Source organism: Amblyomma americanum, chromosome 1 (genome assembly GCF_052857255.1).
Source record: "Amblyomma americanum isolate KBUSLIRL-KWMA chromosome 1, ASM5285725v1, whole genome shotgun sequence".
NCBI lineage: Eukaryota > Metazoa > Arthropoda > Arachnida > Ixodida > Ixodidae > Amblyomma > Amblyomma americanum.
In genome coordinates, this window is record NC_135497.1 from 31,455,438 (window position 1) to 31,473,242 (window position 17,805).

A 17,805-nucleotide genomic window follows, 5' to 3' on the forward strand; every position below is an offset into this window, starting at 1 on the left:
TATTAATGATTTTATTATTAATTTCCTGCAAAAATAAAAATGTTATTTCGTAAAAATTTATACTTTCTGTTGAACCGCTTATTTTGGAAGGAAATATTGTTTTTTGAACGTGGTTTTCTTATACTTTTTCATTTTCGTACAGAGTGCTCGACTGGAAAATGCGTTTGCACAGCGGTAAACAACAGTTCCTTTATTTTATGAACGTAGTGGCACGTGTTCGCATTTCTGTGTTTCTTTTTTGTTCGTGCAGCGTGTCACGAAACTCAACGCTGTTTCAGGGTTAGCACCGTTACGGTAACGATGTCGGTAACGACGAGGAAGTACTTCGGGTCCGGGAGGTGTGCGTCTAATGTGCAGGCTGGGATAATGCCTGGGCATTGCTGCGTACCGCGGTGCCGCGGGAACTACGATGGTGGTGAGCGTGTGCGAGTCCTCACCTTCCCTTCGAATCAAGCAAGGAGAGCTCAATGGATTAGAGCTATCCACCGTGCGCGGTCGGTGGTAAGGAAACATTCCTTTAACTGTCGTTGTTACTCCTCCCTCAGTTGCATTGAAAACACTGCGGGCAGCATGTTGCGAGAAAATTCCGTAGAGCTGCCTCTTTTGGACCGGATAAACCTGTAAAGCCGTAGCTGATTATTATTGCTGGCATTCAGTTCATACGACATTTATAGAAATTTTTCTCGTACTGTCATGGACCTGTCTGATTTTTAAGCTACAGGTTCTAGAGCTGTTACTGTCTTTGTTTTTTCTTATCCAAGGTCTGCGAGCACCACTTTAATCCGCCCGACATGATAAATAGCACAAGCTGCACGGATACAAAAACCAGAAAAGTAGTAGAGGTTGCGGCGAAGCTCGTACGGTTACGACCTGATGGTGTTCCAAGCATACTTCCAGACTGCCCGGCATATCTTTCTGCCCCAAATGCAAGCACGTCTCGAGAGGCCCCAGATGAAAAGAGGACGCGCCGAGAGGCAGCTGCGTTACAAGATGCCATCAACTTTTCTATTGAAGCACATCAGGCGGAAGAGGACAGAAACAAAATTGACAACTTTCTGGCGCTGTTGAAATGCATACCATGAATCTGGACGGTGGTTTCCCAGCATGACTTTATACTCTTCCTCAATCTGACTGTCGATGGTGCCCCAGCAATAAAAAAGTCGGCTAAAGTCACCGAGGACCTCTCTCTAAAGCTGTATTTTCATGATGTCGAGGTCACCAAACTTGATGGCGTGGAGATCATTCCAAAATCTGTGAATGATATTCGGTGCTTGGCAGGTCTGTTGGATGCCATTGAGAGCTCTGATAAGGCTCCTGCCTTCCGCAAACATTAAGACAAGACAGGTGGCATATTGAATCTCGTGCTATCTCTTCTTGAAAACGCGACAAATCAGGGAATGCAAGACGAAGATCGGCAAGATGCTTGAACATTTTTAAAGGAACAAGTCCTTCTCCGTTTAAGCGAGTCACCCCGCTACTCTTCAGAGCTGTTGGTATTTTCCAGCCTTCTATTTACCATCTCTCCTAATGCTTATAGGTACTTGCATGACTACGGAGGTCTCAAATTGCCACATGAGTCCACGATCAGACGTGTATTCAAAGCATATGTTATAAATCCAGCAGCTGAGCAGCAGGATACTTCTTTGCTGCTTTATGCGAAGAAGATCGCAAGTGCAATGAAGGATCATGAGAAGTCACTGGTTCTCATGATGGATGAGATCCATCTACAGGCGTATTTTGATTATAAGGGCTGCACGATTGTCGGTACTGCCAGCAACAGTTCAAATTCGGCAAAGACAGCTCATGTCTTTATGATTCAAAGCCCCCTGTCATCACAAAAAAGTGTTGTTCACATTTGGCAGTTGAACAAATCAATCCCAAACAGCTGAACACTGAGCTCCGCAGCATCATAAATGAGCTTGAAAAGGTTGAGCTTCGCATCATTGAAGTCATCACGGATAACAACTCTATAAATCACACAACAATGTCTCTCTTTGGTTTGTCATCAAAAGTCAGCAGCTCCTACCCTCACCCATCAGATTCTACTCGTCCTCTTTTTTCGTTATTGACCCTGTTCACTTGTTGAAATGTATTCGGAACAATTGGATCAACCAAAAGAACCACGGAACATGCATGTTTTTTCCTTCACTTATGAATTTGAACTCCCACCCAAAATTTATCAGTGCTTCGTTCAAGACCCTCCGTGATCTTCACTTAAAAGAAGAAGACCACCTTTTCAAGGCTGCTCCAACACTGTCAGTAAAACCACTCATTCCATCTAATACGGAAAGGCAAAATGTGAAGCTTGCAATGAGAATGTTCAACCTATCAACCATAGCTGCTCTAGAAACATGCGGTTAACGCTATGCACTGCAGCATGCAGCTGGAACAGCGGAATTTTTAAAGGTTGCCGAAACCTGGTGGAGGATTGTTAATGTGAAGTCGTCCAGCAAAGGAAGCCGGCTTCGTGATGACCTGTACACTGCCATTGCAGAAAAGCTGTGTCCACAAGCTGAATTCCTTCAAACCATCATGCAGCGCCTTTATCTCTGGAAGAGTTTGAAGTTTAATAATGAAGTTCCCACTCGGGAGACCCACAGTGCCTTGCGTCTCACTACGGAAGCCTTTTTCAAGATTATAAACTATTGCCTTGAAGAACTTGGATTTGACTACGTTCTTCTGAGGAAGTTCCAGACAGACTGCTTGGACGAATGATTTGGCAAGTATAGGCAGCTTTCCGGGTCGCAGTACCATGTGTCCATCAGACAAGTGTTCGAATCCTAACGCGACATTCGCCTACAAAAAGCCCTGGCACTTCCAGCCATAGATTCAGGGGCACCTGCTGTCAGCATTGATGAGGCGATTCTACAGAGGTTCAACATTGAAGTAAATGACAAGGACTTCGAAATGAAGGCACAAAATCTGCCAGCTATAACGTACGTGGCCGGATACTGCGCCCATGCAGCACTTAAAAAGCTTGCATGCACTGCTTGCCGAGCAAATGTGGTAGAGGATGAAGACATCATAATTGAGAATGCTGAAATTATAGCAAACATGAATCCTTAAGGGCTCAGGTTCCCCAACTTCCCGTTGTTCATGCTGTAATGACTGCTGAGATCGTCCTGGACAAGCTGCGAAGTGAAAAGTATGCAGTGCATTCCCATTCTCTAGCGAACCAAAGGAATGCCCTTTTCCCACTGTCTACCAACCTGATAGAAGTCGGAGACAGTTTCGACGAATGTGAAAGTGGTAATATTCCTCACTTGGGCATGCATCACATTCTTAGCGCTGCAACAATCATTCTGCTGAAAAACTATTGTAAAAATAGGAACGACAGTCTGGTGCAAGCAAAATTTGCTCAAAAACGGAAGCTTAACACTTTGAAATCTTGACTGTTCTGACTCCTTGTGTTGCACGCCTCTACAAGTTTTGTGAATGCTTGCACTCTGTAATAAACATATCCGTGAAAGACATGAGAGCGCAAAATGGCAACACGGACGAGCAAGAGAACAGGACGAGCGCTGCACTTTTAACAGGATTTATTCAAGGAAGAGCGTTTATATAGCCTCTGCCCATATCCATGCTCTTAATAGCAGTCAAAAAACATTGTAAACTGCGATTGTCTTTCACGAATACGCACCAACAAGCCCAGCTGCAAGTACTTCTTGATAAACAAATCATTTTTATGTAACAGAGCTTGATTCAATTTTTATCAAATCGAAAGGCATCTGCTCAGTCCCTCAGTTCAGATGCCTTGCAAGGAGCTGTAAGCTGTTCTGAGAGCCATACCTTATGGCAATGTTTTTTTTTTTTGGGTGTGTTTGTGGAGGGAGGGTAAGCGTTTCTTTGGAAGAAAAAGTTTACAAATAGTCAGATTCCTGGAAAACAGTCGGCGCGAGGTGATATACCACACGATTCAATTTTTCCCGAAAATAATTTCCAAGTCCGCGTCACGCAACGAGCTATTAACAAAAATAAAGATATATGTGAACGCACAGCGGAATATCAATGCCCCGCAGAAAAAAATGTGCGGACTTTCAGGCAATATTAAGCGATAGCAAAACATACTGATTAGCCAACATATATTCATAATCCGGAAACAACTAACTTTAAGTGCTTAAACCTATTCACCGCGGGCTGTGTACCGGAAATGACATCAAACATATATGCCAGCATTAAATTATGGGGCCAAAATCTTCAAATGACGATTTCACGTAGCGCTGCAGTTACACAAGAACGAGCGAGCGCGCAGCACCGTCCCTTCATGAAGAACACGAACTCCAGCGCCCGTCGTAGTGTGATGGTTTCACGGAGGAGCAGATAGGCCTTTCCTAGTCTAGAGGGCATTGCCCGGATGCACTGCTTGCTTGCATGTATTGTTGGGGGTTGTTAAGGCAAAAAAAAGCTGATCATGTTCCTAACTGGATCTCAAGGGTTGAGGTTTTCTGGCGCTAAAGGGATTTTAAATATCCAGAAGCCACTCTTGCTGGCCAATTATGTTATCGCCGTTAGTTCTTTTCATGTAAAGCCTCTTTTAGTATTTTGTCATGCTAGGTGAAAGTCTAGCAATACACAAAAAATAGACTCCGAAGTTCGTAACGTGACGGGCTAGGAGTCAAAAGCTTCCACTAGTTCGAATCCTTAAGATAGTGTGTTGCTTCTTTTTGTTTATTTTTATTATTTTATAGTTTATTTCATAAACTGATCGTTATGCCGCTTTGTTTCTTGTAATTTTTAGCCCACATTTCTGTGAGGATATTTGGGGAAGGAACCGAAATTTCAAAGAAAGGACACTAAGATTGAATGCACAGGCAGTGGCCAATTTTCTGTTCACAGGACACTAGGAGAAAGTTCAAGGAAAGGACATTCAGATTTTATTGATGACCAGGGGTCAATTTTTTGCTCACAGGAAGTTCGAAGGCTGCGGTCTTGTTCTGCCTCTGGAGAGTTCACTTTTAATTTAAAGGAGATTAGCATTTTCATAAAAGGCGTTGAGGCTGTCTGTTGGCTGCCGCGCAGGGGAACAAAAACTGAAACTCACAAGAAATAGTTCCTTCGGCACAGTTATGCAGAATACGAGTTATCTGGTGAGCTGCTCTACAAGCGTTGCGCAGAACGCAGCACACTAAAATGAACCACAATCTTGCTGTGTCTGATCTCGGAAGCGAACTGCCCGGAATTGCGTGAAAAATGCGAAGAGGCTCCAAGCGCGTCGACAGAGATGCGGGTGCTTCATAGCACTGCGGGAAGGTGGCCAATCGAAGAAGCATTGGAGCCTGCCTGTGGGTTTCTCGCGTGCTGGTGAGGGAGCGGCATCAGCCAGGTCAGTCCAGACTCAAACAAATGCACAAATGTGCCTTATGCTTTGTGGTGGTTCTTACTAGGCCATTGAAACTCCTATGAGGCCTAGACCGCGAACTCCGAGCTCCCGGTAAAGCCCACCAGGGGCGGCCGTTCTTACGGCGACCCCGCGGCTATGCGATAAGGACACAACATAGAACAGGGCGCTTTGCCCGGTGCCAGAAGCCCATTGGGCTTTCCCAGAAGTACCTGTTCTGGCTCGGTTATGGTGGCTAGAGGGGGCAGGCATAGCTTAGTCTGTCGGCTGACGGAGGGCAAGATGGTGGCAACAAAGGAATGAGGTATTCACCTACACCCGTACGGGGGGAAAAGGGTGCCTCTGGAGCGAAGGCGAGCGGGCACCCAGGCACCCAATAGATTGTGGAAAGGGACGAATGCGTCCGCTTCCTTCATTTCCAGAGCCGATGGAGAGAAAAGAAACACGAAGACATCTCCCGACACTATATAGTCTGCAGTTAAGCTCCGCCCAACATAATTTCGCCGTTACTTAAACAAGAAGCTAATCACGAGACGAAATTATACGCTCAAGAATTTTGATGCCACTGGGTTGTTTGATAGAGTCAAACTCAAAAAGCTGGTTTTGTTTACCTTTGTGATTGGTCAGCGGAGTAACACAAGACGCCGCGGACTGTTGCCAACTGCTGCATTTCTATTTTGCGTTGTATCCTACTCCACATTTTCTTGACGCTCAAGTCAGTAACTTTCTTTAAGTGTCTCCTCGTCCCTCGTTCGCATCGAATCAACACTCATTTATGTCACGTGCACTACCATGATAAAGCAGTTTTGTGGAAAACGTGTGAAACGCTCAACTTATATCACCGGCGGTTTAATATGGTTACGTGGTGGATATTAAAAGGTTGATGCGTAGTTCGGGGTGGTACAAGATCAAGTGCAGTCACGCGATGTCAAGAAAATCTCTGGAATAGATATCCACGCCAAACTTACATTGCCTGGCTGAAAGCTATGACGCCTTAAAGCCATCAATTCGACTAGCGCTTCTGGCAGACTGCGTATCAGTCCGGTAGGCTCGTGGCGGGCACGAAATAAGGCGCACTATCCTGCGGCAAAAATACTTCCAGCGAGTTTGCCTCCAGGAAAAAGGAAAATGTCAGAGCTTCCAAGCTCAGATTCACTGCTCCTAGTAGGGAAAATTTAACTCCTACTGCGAAATACAGTTTCCAAAAGAAGCACCGCCGTTGACATGCGTTGTCTCTTTTGTGGCTAGTGAAAAAAAGGTGCCCGATGTTAAATGCCACCCCCCTAGCAGGACATTTTCTCCTCAATGCACTAGCGTCCGGAACAGGCATGACACATGGAGGTCTGTGAAGAATTATGATGCAATAACGGGTGAATTGTGTGGTCTAAACACGCTACTCGTTTTCAGTGCGAAAGCACGGTCGAACACGGTGAAACCCAACCAACAATGTTGTGGCTTGCATCACCCTGAGGACAATCTTGGTCAACCTGCAGACATGGAATTAATATTGCCGCCACTGGCATTCGAACCCGAGACGGTGCGAACAAATCAGCTTCGCTGGCCAGTGCGTGATAGCACTGCACTATTGCCGCAGCCGATCACATCTCGTGTTAAACTGCAACTCAATCTCGCGCTGTCCATAACACGTCGTCTCCGTCAACTTCGATTTGTACGCAGAAGCTTTCACACGTGCTATTATATTTAACTACAATGAAACCTTGCCTTTTTTTTATTCGAATGTATAGCACGTCAAGCAAGCCTTGACTCATTCGCATCCCACTGCACGTTAGCCCAGCGTTTTCTATATGTATCATGCTTTCAGAGAAATATGCGTGCGGAGTTGTGCAAGCGGACAGTTAAGTTGGCGGGCTGCATCTGCAATACTTCATTTCGTCCTGTCAAATATATCGATTTCAAGACCGTTGCATTAGCCACGGGCAGAGCGTATGTCGCAGGGCAGTACGTGCGGCAGTTGTGACAAACCTTCTTTCCGAATTCTTAGCGCATGTTTGTATTTATTTTTTTACAGATGCGAGAAAAGCTGTTGAAAGGTTGAGTTTACGCCAATCAAAAACCACGCCGTAGCATAATTTACCATGGCTTACGTTTCGACGTTGCAGTGTTATCGTTGGTCCCTACTCACAAGTGACAATAGGGGCCATTTGCTGCTTAAGAAAGAATGAGTGCAATTCATAGGCTAATTTCGCATTCCAAAGCAACGCATAGGATAAACCGTCGGTACAGATCATTTCCGGCCGCCCACAGGTTTCTTTAAATGCCCCAAATCTCAATACACGAGCGGCTTTGCATTTCACCTCCGTGAGTATGGACGCAGATAACCACATACAGCCTTTAGACATCTCAAATACGGCACTTGCTGGACATTCTGTATGTCCAGTTGATATCCAGATTTATCCACATAACACTGAGGGGATATATAGTGGATTATCAGAACAGCATCCATACCTCTAAATCAGGATGTTGTACAGATGTCACGGCAGAACATTTGTACATCTAGTAGATGGGCCCAGAGGGACAGTTTGACGTCTAAAGTACTTCCTATGCATTGCTATCGATGTATCTGCAAAAAACCTGCTTAAAACTTTGCTCGAAGCTTGTCTGCAGTAATGAGAGCAATGAGCCCAAATTACGTTAGGATATTGGGGCCGTGCATTCCGAGGACCTTTGGACGGACGTTATCACCGAACCGTTTGTCGCGGGGGTCCACGATGGTGGCAAACGGTTCGTCGTGTTGTGATGAACACGTTTATGAAATTAATTAGCTGATATAATGAGGAAATATACTGTATGTAGCGAAGGGGGCTGTAAGTCGCAAGAGGAGTGCAAAATACATGAGGTAGATGGCGCTGCTTGTGTCTTAGAATGGCAATACACCAAATCAGGGGGTACAGGGTGATATGGGATGGGCGTCGCTCGAAAGCAGAGATGCTAGCAGTAAGATACCATATGAGGAGTGATGGAGAAAAATGGTGGAAAAGCAGTGGGCTAGGAAAGTTTTCGGATACCTGTATAAAAGGAATGTGGACATGAAATGGAGAAACCGAACTAAAAAATAGACAAGCAAACATCTGGACAGCAGTAAGGGGGCAAATCAGCAGTTATCGTTTATGAAAAAGGTTAAAGAAACAGAGAGAACTCTGTGGAAAACAGGGATGCTGAAGAAATCAGCACTGGGAAAATACAGGATTTTTAGCAGGAGATTGCCAAAGAAAATATCTATGATAATTGTAGGGGAAGCTCTTTGTTGTTTGAGGCCAGGACGGGAGTTTTGCGGACTAAGACGTATAAAGTCAGGTACCACGAGATAGACGCGTTGTGCGTTGCGTGCGGAGAGGAGGAGGAAACGGCTTAACACTTGATACTTCTCTGTAAAGGGTTTCACCCTACAGTGGGAAGCAGCGGGGCTGATTTATCAAAGGCATTGGTGTTTATAAGTTTTGATTTTAAGCGGGTAGAAGTAATTAAGCGAAGGTTATTTGATTGGTGGCTAATATCAAGACAAGAGTAAAATTTCATAAGTCAGGGCTAGGGGGCTCGAGCCACAGCCCGAATTAAAGGTTCAGCCGTATCCATCCATCCATCCATCCATCCATCCATCCATCCATCCATCCATCCATCCATCCATCCATCCATCCATCCATCCATCCATCCATCCATCCATCCATCCATCCATCCATCCATCCATCCATCCATCCGTCCGTCCGTCCGTCCGTCCGTCCGTCCGTCCTTCCGTCGAAGTAGGGTGCCTCGATGGGCGGGCATCCGGGCACGCTACTTAGAAGGGATGTTTCCGGATAACAAACATCCACGGATGTTTCCATTTTGTCTTCTCCCCGTTGCTGAGCACGCCGATGTAAACAATTGAAGCTCCCGCATTTAACGCACTTAAGTCGAACACTGAGGCTGTGTTCACCTCCTGCGATGCGTGGGTCGGGGTGCTGCTTTCGGAAATGGTCGTGGATGACCGTACGCACGTCCTCCAGCGCAAGGGGCAGATCGCTGGCAAATAGTTGACGTGCGGCGGTCGCGAGGTCGTCAGCTTCTTCGTTGCCGGCGATGCCGCAGTGACCGGGCACCCACTGTGCACGCACGGCGCATCCTCTCTGCGCGAGACGCTCGATGCGCGAGCGAATGTCCCGCACTAGTGGGTACCGCGGCCGTTGGATTGCAGGCGACTGAGGGCGGCAATAGCAGTTTTTGCAGAAATATTTACTATTTATTCTGCTTTATAGGCAAAACGCTGAGGTGGCTGTGGGCTGTGCGATGTCAGTGCACGTTACAGATCCCCAGGGGGTTGAAATTATTCCGGAGACCTCCCCTAGGGCACCTCTCTCTTCCTTTCTTCTTTCACTTCCTCCTTTATCTTTTCCCTTACGGCGTGGTTAAGGTGTCCAACGAGACACCTAACCAACAATATTGCGCCATTTCCTTTCACCAAAAACCACCACCACCACCACCACCACCACCACCACCAACAACAACAATAATAATAATAATAATAATAATAATAATAATAATAATAATAATAATAATAATAATAATAATAATAATAATAATAATAATAATAATAATAATAATAATAATAATAATAATAATAATAATAATAATAATAATAATAATAATAATTATTATTATTATTATTATTATGCTTTAGTAACCACCGGCTGCCCTCTGAATTTGCAACGTAGGAATGGGATGTTGTAATCTCTCCTTGCAATGTTGGCTCTTTTCCGATAACAGTCAATTATATGCAAATATTAATTTGAAGATAAAAGAAGCATGTGAGATACAGATATATTTCTCGCAACTTACACTCAAGCGTTCACGAAGTAGAGCAAAAAGTGTTCCATTTGTTTCGAATATTGGTGTACTTCTGAGCGTTCTGTGTAGTAAAGAAAACCGCATAGTCGCCAGGAATGTTTGGCTCCATTGCGCGGTGCGCATTTCGCAACCAACGTACGTACGTACGTACGTACGTACGTACGTCTATTTTGCATAGAAACAACTGCCTGCGGTTTAACTACTGCTCAACCTGGTTTGAAAGCGAAAGCTGTAGTGTATTGGGCAACTAGAAGCGCCGACGGCCTATATATAGAAAGAGGCGAGCGCTCGGTTTCGGCGGTAGCGGTGGCTTAGTGACGTCATAGCTGTCACGCGGTTTCGCCTCTGTTCAAGATCAATCTCGCGCACACGGCGAAGAAGGTACCGAGGGGAGTAGTAAAAAGAATCTGGGTGCACGGAAGGCGAAGGAGTTAAAGCTGTGACTCTGCCACGGAGCAAGACTATATACAGGTGAAACTCCCGTCAGGTCGAGCGAGCGCAGGCGACCAGATAAAGTCACATTTGTATGCGCCGACGGGGTCGCATGCAGTGACGGCGCCATGCGGCGCCTCGTAGAAGCAGCAGGGGAAAAAAAATGCAGCGCTGCGCCCGGGCAGGCGGCTCAGGCGCGCGCTCAAAGCAGACGACAAGCAGACGACATGGGTGTTTGCTTCAGCGCGCACGCCTTGACGTTGTATTTCACTAGTTTCTTTCCAGGCCGCAAGGCGCCGCTAGCAGAATAGTGGCGCCGCGGTCTTGTGACCTTTTCTGGTAGCCGCAGACGGGGGAGTTGCCACTCCTATATAGTCTTCCTCCGTGCTCTTTGCTTGCTATGATAGGTATGGTGCGCTGTGTGGCGAGTTGTGCCGGCCACTGGTAGCCGGATATTTCACGTCCCATGCGCATGGTTCATGGATGTGCGGAAAATGTTCAACATCAGTGCACGTGCGGCGTACTATGGTTTGTACTTATCTAGTACGTCGCAGCAGGGACTGAACTCGTGCTTAGCAGCCGAATGCCATATCCACTGACTCATCGCGGCAGGTAAAAATGAAATAAAAAAGAGCGGGGACGAAACGCATGGAAGAACATAAAGGACTGGAAAGGTCAACGCAAAAAGAGATCAGTAGAAGTATAATTCCTTCAGCGCCAGAGTGCACTTGACGCTTGTAAAGCCATTGCTGGCAAGTGACCCGCGTTTTGAGCCATTGCCATTACCGTATATGTCGAAAGCAGGTTTCAGTGCCAGTCACTCAAGGTCTATGTCCCCACAAAAGCTCTGGGTGGCAGAGGAAGGCATAATTGGCGTCACGCAGCTAACGTCCGCAGGCGCGCACCACACGCATGCACGGACAAAGGTGCTGATGCCTGAATCGCTGTCATAGCGAAACGTGTCGATGGTGCGTTCCTCGTTGCTGCTAGGGTACGGATGAAATAACGGTGGGCCTTGCGTCGTTTGCTGCGAGGTTTGTTCCTACTACAAATCACTCGTGTTGTCACTTCGGCATCATCCTGTCCAGGCCTTTTCTGGGTGTTCCTCTGTGTTTTTCGCTTGTTCCCTTCCGGTCGTGCATCACCTCTGCTGCGCCTGTTCGCAGAGCGTGTCTACCGGGGCGCCTTCACGGTGCTGGAGGGAGACAAGTTCAGCGAGAGCCTGTCCAACAGCTTGGCCGACGACTTCGTGAGAAAGGCGGACGCGTACCGCGCAAAGGTGAGACGCGCTGTTGCGACCGCAACCGCGCTCTCTGCTCATCGTCTCCGTTGCCGCAGCTGGACAGGCTGTTCAACAGCAGCGCCGCCTTCCGCGGGACGGAGGTGATCGCCTTCCAGAGGTGTGTATCGGCCGGCCACTCCACGGCTCGGCGGCATTCTCCACGTTTCGCAGATGACACGAAGCTCCCTTCAAGTGCGGCCATAGGGCAACAAAGGAAAGCTACACAGCTTTCATAGAAACTGCGTAGCTGACGAAAAATTCGTCCTGGGCGGGGGTTCGCACCGGGACCACCACCAGTTCGGTGCAGTTGCTCTACCAAATATACGGCTAGCAGAGAGTAGAGCTATACAAATAACCAACAACTTCAAATGGGAACATTGCAATTAATTCGCAATTGCAAATCTTCTACCAAAACAGTTCCCACGTCGAGTTGCTGATCAGTTCGCTCTCGTCTTACCAAATGCTAGCCGTCCAGATCAGCTCAGTTGATAGAGCGACCGTCGCGGACAGGCGGTAATCCCGGTGCCAACTACGAAGTTTCTGTGAAATCTCCTTCACTTGGCTCCGCTTGAGTGGATGCTCATGAGTAATTACTCCCTCCTTGCAAATCTGCCAACGCCTTTCCCGAGTCAAGTTGCTGATCAGTTACCACTCGCATTACCACATACTGGCCGTCCCGGTTAGCTCAGTTGGTAGAGCGACTGTCCCGGACAGGTGGTGGCCCCGGTGCCAACTACGAAGTTTCTGTGAAATCTTTCCTTGGCTTGACTCCGCTTGAGTGGATGCTCATGAGTAATTACTCCCCACTTGCAAATCTGCCAGCGCCTTTCCCGAGTCGAGTTGCTGATCAGTTACCACTCGCATTACCACATACTGGCCGTCCCGGTTAGCTCAGTTGGTAGAGCGACTGTCCCGGACAGGTGGTGGCCTCGGTACCAACTAGGAAGTTTCTGTGAAATTTTTCCTTCATTTGGCTCCGCTTGAGTGGATGCTCATGAGTAATTACTCCCCTCTTGCAAATCTGCCAACGCCTTTCCCGAGTCGAGTTGTTGATCAATTACCACTCCCATTACCATATACTGGCCGTCCTGGTTAGCTCAGTTGGTAGAGCGACTGTCCCGGACAGGCGGTGGCCTCGGTGCCAACTACAAAGTTTCTGTGAAATCTTTCCTTCACTTGGCTCCGCTTGAGTGGATGCTCATGAGTAATTACTCCCCACTTGCAAATCTGCCAATACCTTTCCCGAGTCGAGTTGTGGATCAGTTACCACTCGCATTTCCATATACTGGCCGTCCTGGTTAGCTCAATTGGTAGAGCGACTGTCCCGGACAGGCGGTGGCCCCGGTGCCAACTACCACGTTTCTGTGAAAGCTTTCCTTCGCTGCTGCATGACTCCGCTTGAGTGGATGCTGATGAGTAACTACTCCCTTATTTCAAATCTTGTACCAAAACCGTTCCCGCCTCGAGTTGTTGATCAGTTTGGCGCACCATATCAAATATGGTGTGGCGCTCGCTGCCGTGTATCGGTCAGGGCATGAAACAACGGCGCAGGCGAGAAGACCGAGAGCTGACGGTGCATTTCAACGTGCACTTCTCGCCATACGGGCCGGTGGACGCTGGAGAGCTGTACCTGGCCATGGCCGACGAGCTGCTACGAGGACGGCTGGGTGTATTCCAAGGCCTCAAGGTGGACCCCGAGTCTCTCAGCCTGCAAGGTACGGACAAGTGAGCCTTTTGCATGCAGACTGCCCGAAGCTCTAAAAGGTTGTAGATAGGTTGGTTTCTTCCTGCGTACCAGATAGTGCGTGCCACATCGAATAAATCGAATCAATGGCGGTGGATTGCCATAAACACACCCCTGCGAACTGAAGAGAGGGACAGCAGTGTCTTGCGTCAGATGCCACTTGCAGGCTATGCAGCCACCAAAGGAAGTCAGTGAAAGGATCACGACCTTCGCAGTGCGACGGACCCTATAGGCGCCAGTGGCGGGCCTGAGGTAATTCATAAATAATTGGAATTGCAACTCTCGAAGTGCGCAACTTTGAACGCATCAGTCGGGAAACGCAGCAACTTGAACGCCCGGCCTCTTTGAGTGTCATTGCCTTCGCGCTCACTAGTTGTTTTGAACCCTTGTATGCGCCGGAGTGGCGAGGGACTAATATGCAAATCGGAGCGCTTGGTGATGACGTGGAGCGTATTAGAAACTAGCTTCTGTCAGCGAACATTGGCTCATCTACCAGGAATACCCCGTTGAACCTGACTACCCCAGCAAGAGCTAACAAGCACATGCATGCTGTGGTAACCATCTTCGACAACTGTTGTAACGCACCGCCTTGTAAACGATTGAATCGAGTTGCAAGCAGCTTCAGGCGAACAGCACTACTCTGTTCTTCGATACACATTTCGGCAGACCATGGGATTTCAGACATGCCCGATGTAAAGTGGGCAGATTCATGAGTTCATGCTTGTGGGCTAAGTCAGTGCATTCGCACATTATGACTCCGTTACTTTTGTTGAACATTTTACGACCTGAATAGTGTGTCGGGTGAGGAGCGAGTTTCTTTGTTTCCAAAGAACGGTTTTCACTGAGTGTCCCTCAAGCACATTTCCTCACTTCCTTGAGAGAACACAGTATACCAGCCAACGACGCTTTCTTAGGACCGTTGATCGAGCGGGTGTCATTGAACAATACCCGCGTCGAATTAACAGTCGCAGTCCACGCAGTTGAGCTCGTACGCGCTGTTGCGAAGGGGCACTCGAACCTGTCGACAGAAAGGCACATCCCAAGGATTGCAAATTGGGCTTTGCGTCTTGTGCGCTACAGGCGGGCAGTCGTTTGTTGAAATTATAAATGTCCACACAAATCTCACCGAAGTATCATCGAGAATTTTTAGACGCTGCCCTGCATGCGCTCTTGCGCAGGCCAACTCCTTCGCTGACCAGTTTCGAAGAACCGCGCAAGTACCAATATCTAGTGCATATTTTTTTTGCGTGGCTGAGCGTCCCGTACGAAAGTTGTTTTCTCTGAGACATGAACACGCCCTTGTTCGAGCAAAATGTAATTTCCAGCTGGTGCTCGTTTTTTAGGAGTGGCGTACTGCATGTCTTTTTTGTTGAGGGTACTAGATGCCGACAGGAAGCGTACTTAATTAGCCGTGTTGATAGCGCCGGAATTTGGGCAGGCTTCGCGACGAGTGAACAATGGCAGCCGCGCTGAGGACCGACGGAGGCATTTCTCGCTAGAGGTGCAAGTCGCGTTTACTGTTGCTTCGTGTGCAGAGCGCCGAGCGACGGCCTCGCTGCCGGAGTCATGGACGCCCCGCCGGCGCTACCCGGGTTATCTGGCCGGCCTAAGCACCAGCCGGCCGGCCGTCGGCCGCCAAGCAGAGCTGCTCTGCGAGCCACTCACCCTGGACCACTGCCGGGCCAGCCTGCCCTACAACAGCACCGCCTACCCAAACGCCGTGGGACACGCCACGGCCAGGGATGTGTACCGCGACCTGGTCGCCTACCGGCAGTTAGCCGACTCCGAGTGCCACCCGCTGGCCGCCGAGCTCGTGTGCCGCCTGTTGCAGCCGCAGTGCGACGACGCCGAGCGCCGGGTCGTGCTACCCTGCAGGGAGTTCTGCCAGGAGTTCTGGTCTTCGTGCCAGCAGCAGATGCCGCTGGCCATTGCCGGCCACATCGACTGCGGACGCCTGCCCGAGTACAGCGCCGCAGGCAGCTGCCACACGAAGCCCGGTGATTGTCGCCCCTCGGTGGAAAGACGCTGCTGCTGAGTGGTCGCGTTGCGCAAGACCTGAGTATCACTGAAGGCCGTTTGTTTTCATTGTACTCCAGCGGCTCTAGAAAAACTTGACTACGGATTTCACTGCACGCCCGCCAGGTCCTAACGCTTCTCTTATCCCCACTTTATACTGGCGCCGATCTTCCTTGCTTCCTTCCCGTGTGTCACCACAGGACTTAGCTCTTTTTCGGTGCGTTCAATTAAGTCATCACAAGTTAGGCCCGTCTCCGTTTTCGCTGCTTCTTGCTCTGTGAGGCAGAAGAGCGTTAAGTAGAAAAAAGGAGCCTCGAGATATCTGCCTTTAGGCTAGAAACAAATATTAAAACAGAAATAACATCAGCTTGCAAGGATGGTTGAATACCGGCGCTCATTCAGCCATTGAGGACGTAGGGCTCCGGATTAACCGAATTAACCAGCACCGCAAGTCTATGGATGAGATGGACTAGGCCTTCATACGGGCCATGGCCTCCAAGACAGGTCATGAAGGCAAGGTTTCTTAAGCCATCCAAAGGCCTGCCGCGTCACCCAGTTTTGAAGGCCTCTAACGAACGCTCCCGCATGAATGGGCCACATCGCGATGCTGAATCCTCCGTCCCCCGAAGGCAGATCACGGTGCCATCATGCTGTGCAGCGTTGGATTGGACCGTGATTTAAGAGCGTTCGCTCTTACTATTCGAACTCAAGCGTTTAATATCCTTCCCAGATTTCAAGATGGCGGCCGGTCATGTGATCAAATTGCTGCAGCGTTGTGCAAAATGTGACCCCTCACCACGTGACCGCACGCGCGCAGTCGTCGGGGATGGCACGGCGGCTGGTTTAGCCCCTGTGCAGCACAATTTTGAACGATTTCTAGATGCATTCTAACACTAGTCACAAGCTAGCCCGTCTTTCTCCGTTGTATATGCAACGTCTGATCGGGTGCTGAGACTGGTGCCACTTGGTGTCTCCATTGGTGACAATATTGTAGGTCATACATTTGGTGCAGAGGGTTTGGAGGGATGTCAAGCAAACTGACGCAATTCGCGCACAAAGTTGTTAGTCGGGTTTAACCCTGGCTTGTGTGAGGGATTCGTACCGACGACCTTTGGTCCTCAAAACCGTAATGAGGGGGACCTTCGGAGGGGCGTGGCGGGCTAACCGGTGGTCGCAGAGAGATGCCGATGGTACCAAAAAAAATCGTCCATTCGTGATGTACACGTTGGTGGCCGAATTTTAGACGTGGGAGTGAAATTCGGATATAACGAATTTGAGACTCGTATATAACGAAGGTGCTCGTTTATAATCATCGTTAATAATAATATAAGGCATAGTCGAAAGCATCGGCAAAAACAACTAAGCTAACGCTCTTCATTTGACTTCGCATTCGCGAATCACTCTTTAATTTCATTTTAGAGTGGCCCAAGAAAACTATGGCGTGCCAATTATTCTAAAACTTGAGTACCAATTCGATTAATTTCGAATAATTATGAATATGTAATATTTCATTGGTTCGAAAAGGGAGTGTATTCTATTCGTCATTCAACTATTAACATACCCTTAGTAAATAGCGACGGCAGGTGGCTTATGTTGTGTGCTTCATAAAACTGGTCGCTGAAAGAGTTTATTGTGCTGGATGTGCGGAATCGCATGGCGCCGTGGCACTCGTGGGTTTTGTCAATGCTGGCACTAGACAGAGGTGCAGCCTTTTTTATAGATATTCGATAGAACCCAGCTGTAACCGGGCCCTGCTTTGAGACTTCAGCGGCGCCCGTTTCAGAAGCCCGTCAGTGAGGTCCGGAAACGACTCAGCAGACTTGCGAAATAGCCCTTACATTTTTGAGGAATGTTGCGTTTTCATGAAAGTGTTCTAGAAGCTGCTATCTTCATCTGGACTATCCTTGTAGCTACCGAACTAGTTCAATTGTGCTGACATTGCGAGTTTTTTACAGCAAACCATTGAATGTGCTACAATATTTTTTTTTGCCCTAGTGCCAAGTCCATGCTGACGGCTGTGTTTTTTTGGTTTGCAAAGCTCTTTGTTGCATAACTCCTACCCTAGAATCATGGAGAAATTAGAACCTTTCCTTGCACCTAATACTAAAAGGACGGTCATGAACCACTCTGAGGTGAATTAAGTCAAATCCT

The 17,805-nt window shown here is 48.1% G+C and overlaps 1 protein-coding gene and 1 pseudogene across 2 annotated transcripts in view; both read left to right on the plus strand.

Annotated features, from left to right (window-relative positions):
• The window catches only part of LOC144112552 (atrial natriuretic peptide-converting enzyme-like), a 150,516-nt gene that overhangs the window by 107,457 nt on the left and 25,254 nt on the right, over positions 1-17,805 (plus strand). For both annotated transcript variants that reach the window (XM_077645362.1, XM_077645369.1), the window contains exons 4-7: positions 11,779-11,891; positions 11,951-12,012; positions 13,446-13,609; positions 15,174-15,635. In XM_077645362.1, coding sequence (XP_077501488.1) covers positions 11,779-11,891; positions 11,951-12,012; positions 13,446-13,609; positions 15,174-15,635 — 801 coding nt within the window. The remainder of the gene's footprint in view (positions 1-11,778; positions 11,892-11,950; positions 12,013-13,445; positions 13,610-15,173; positions 15,636-17,805) is intronic.
• LOC144114404 (uncharacterized) lies at positions 367-3,392 on the plus strand (annotated as a pseudogene).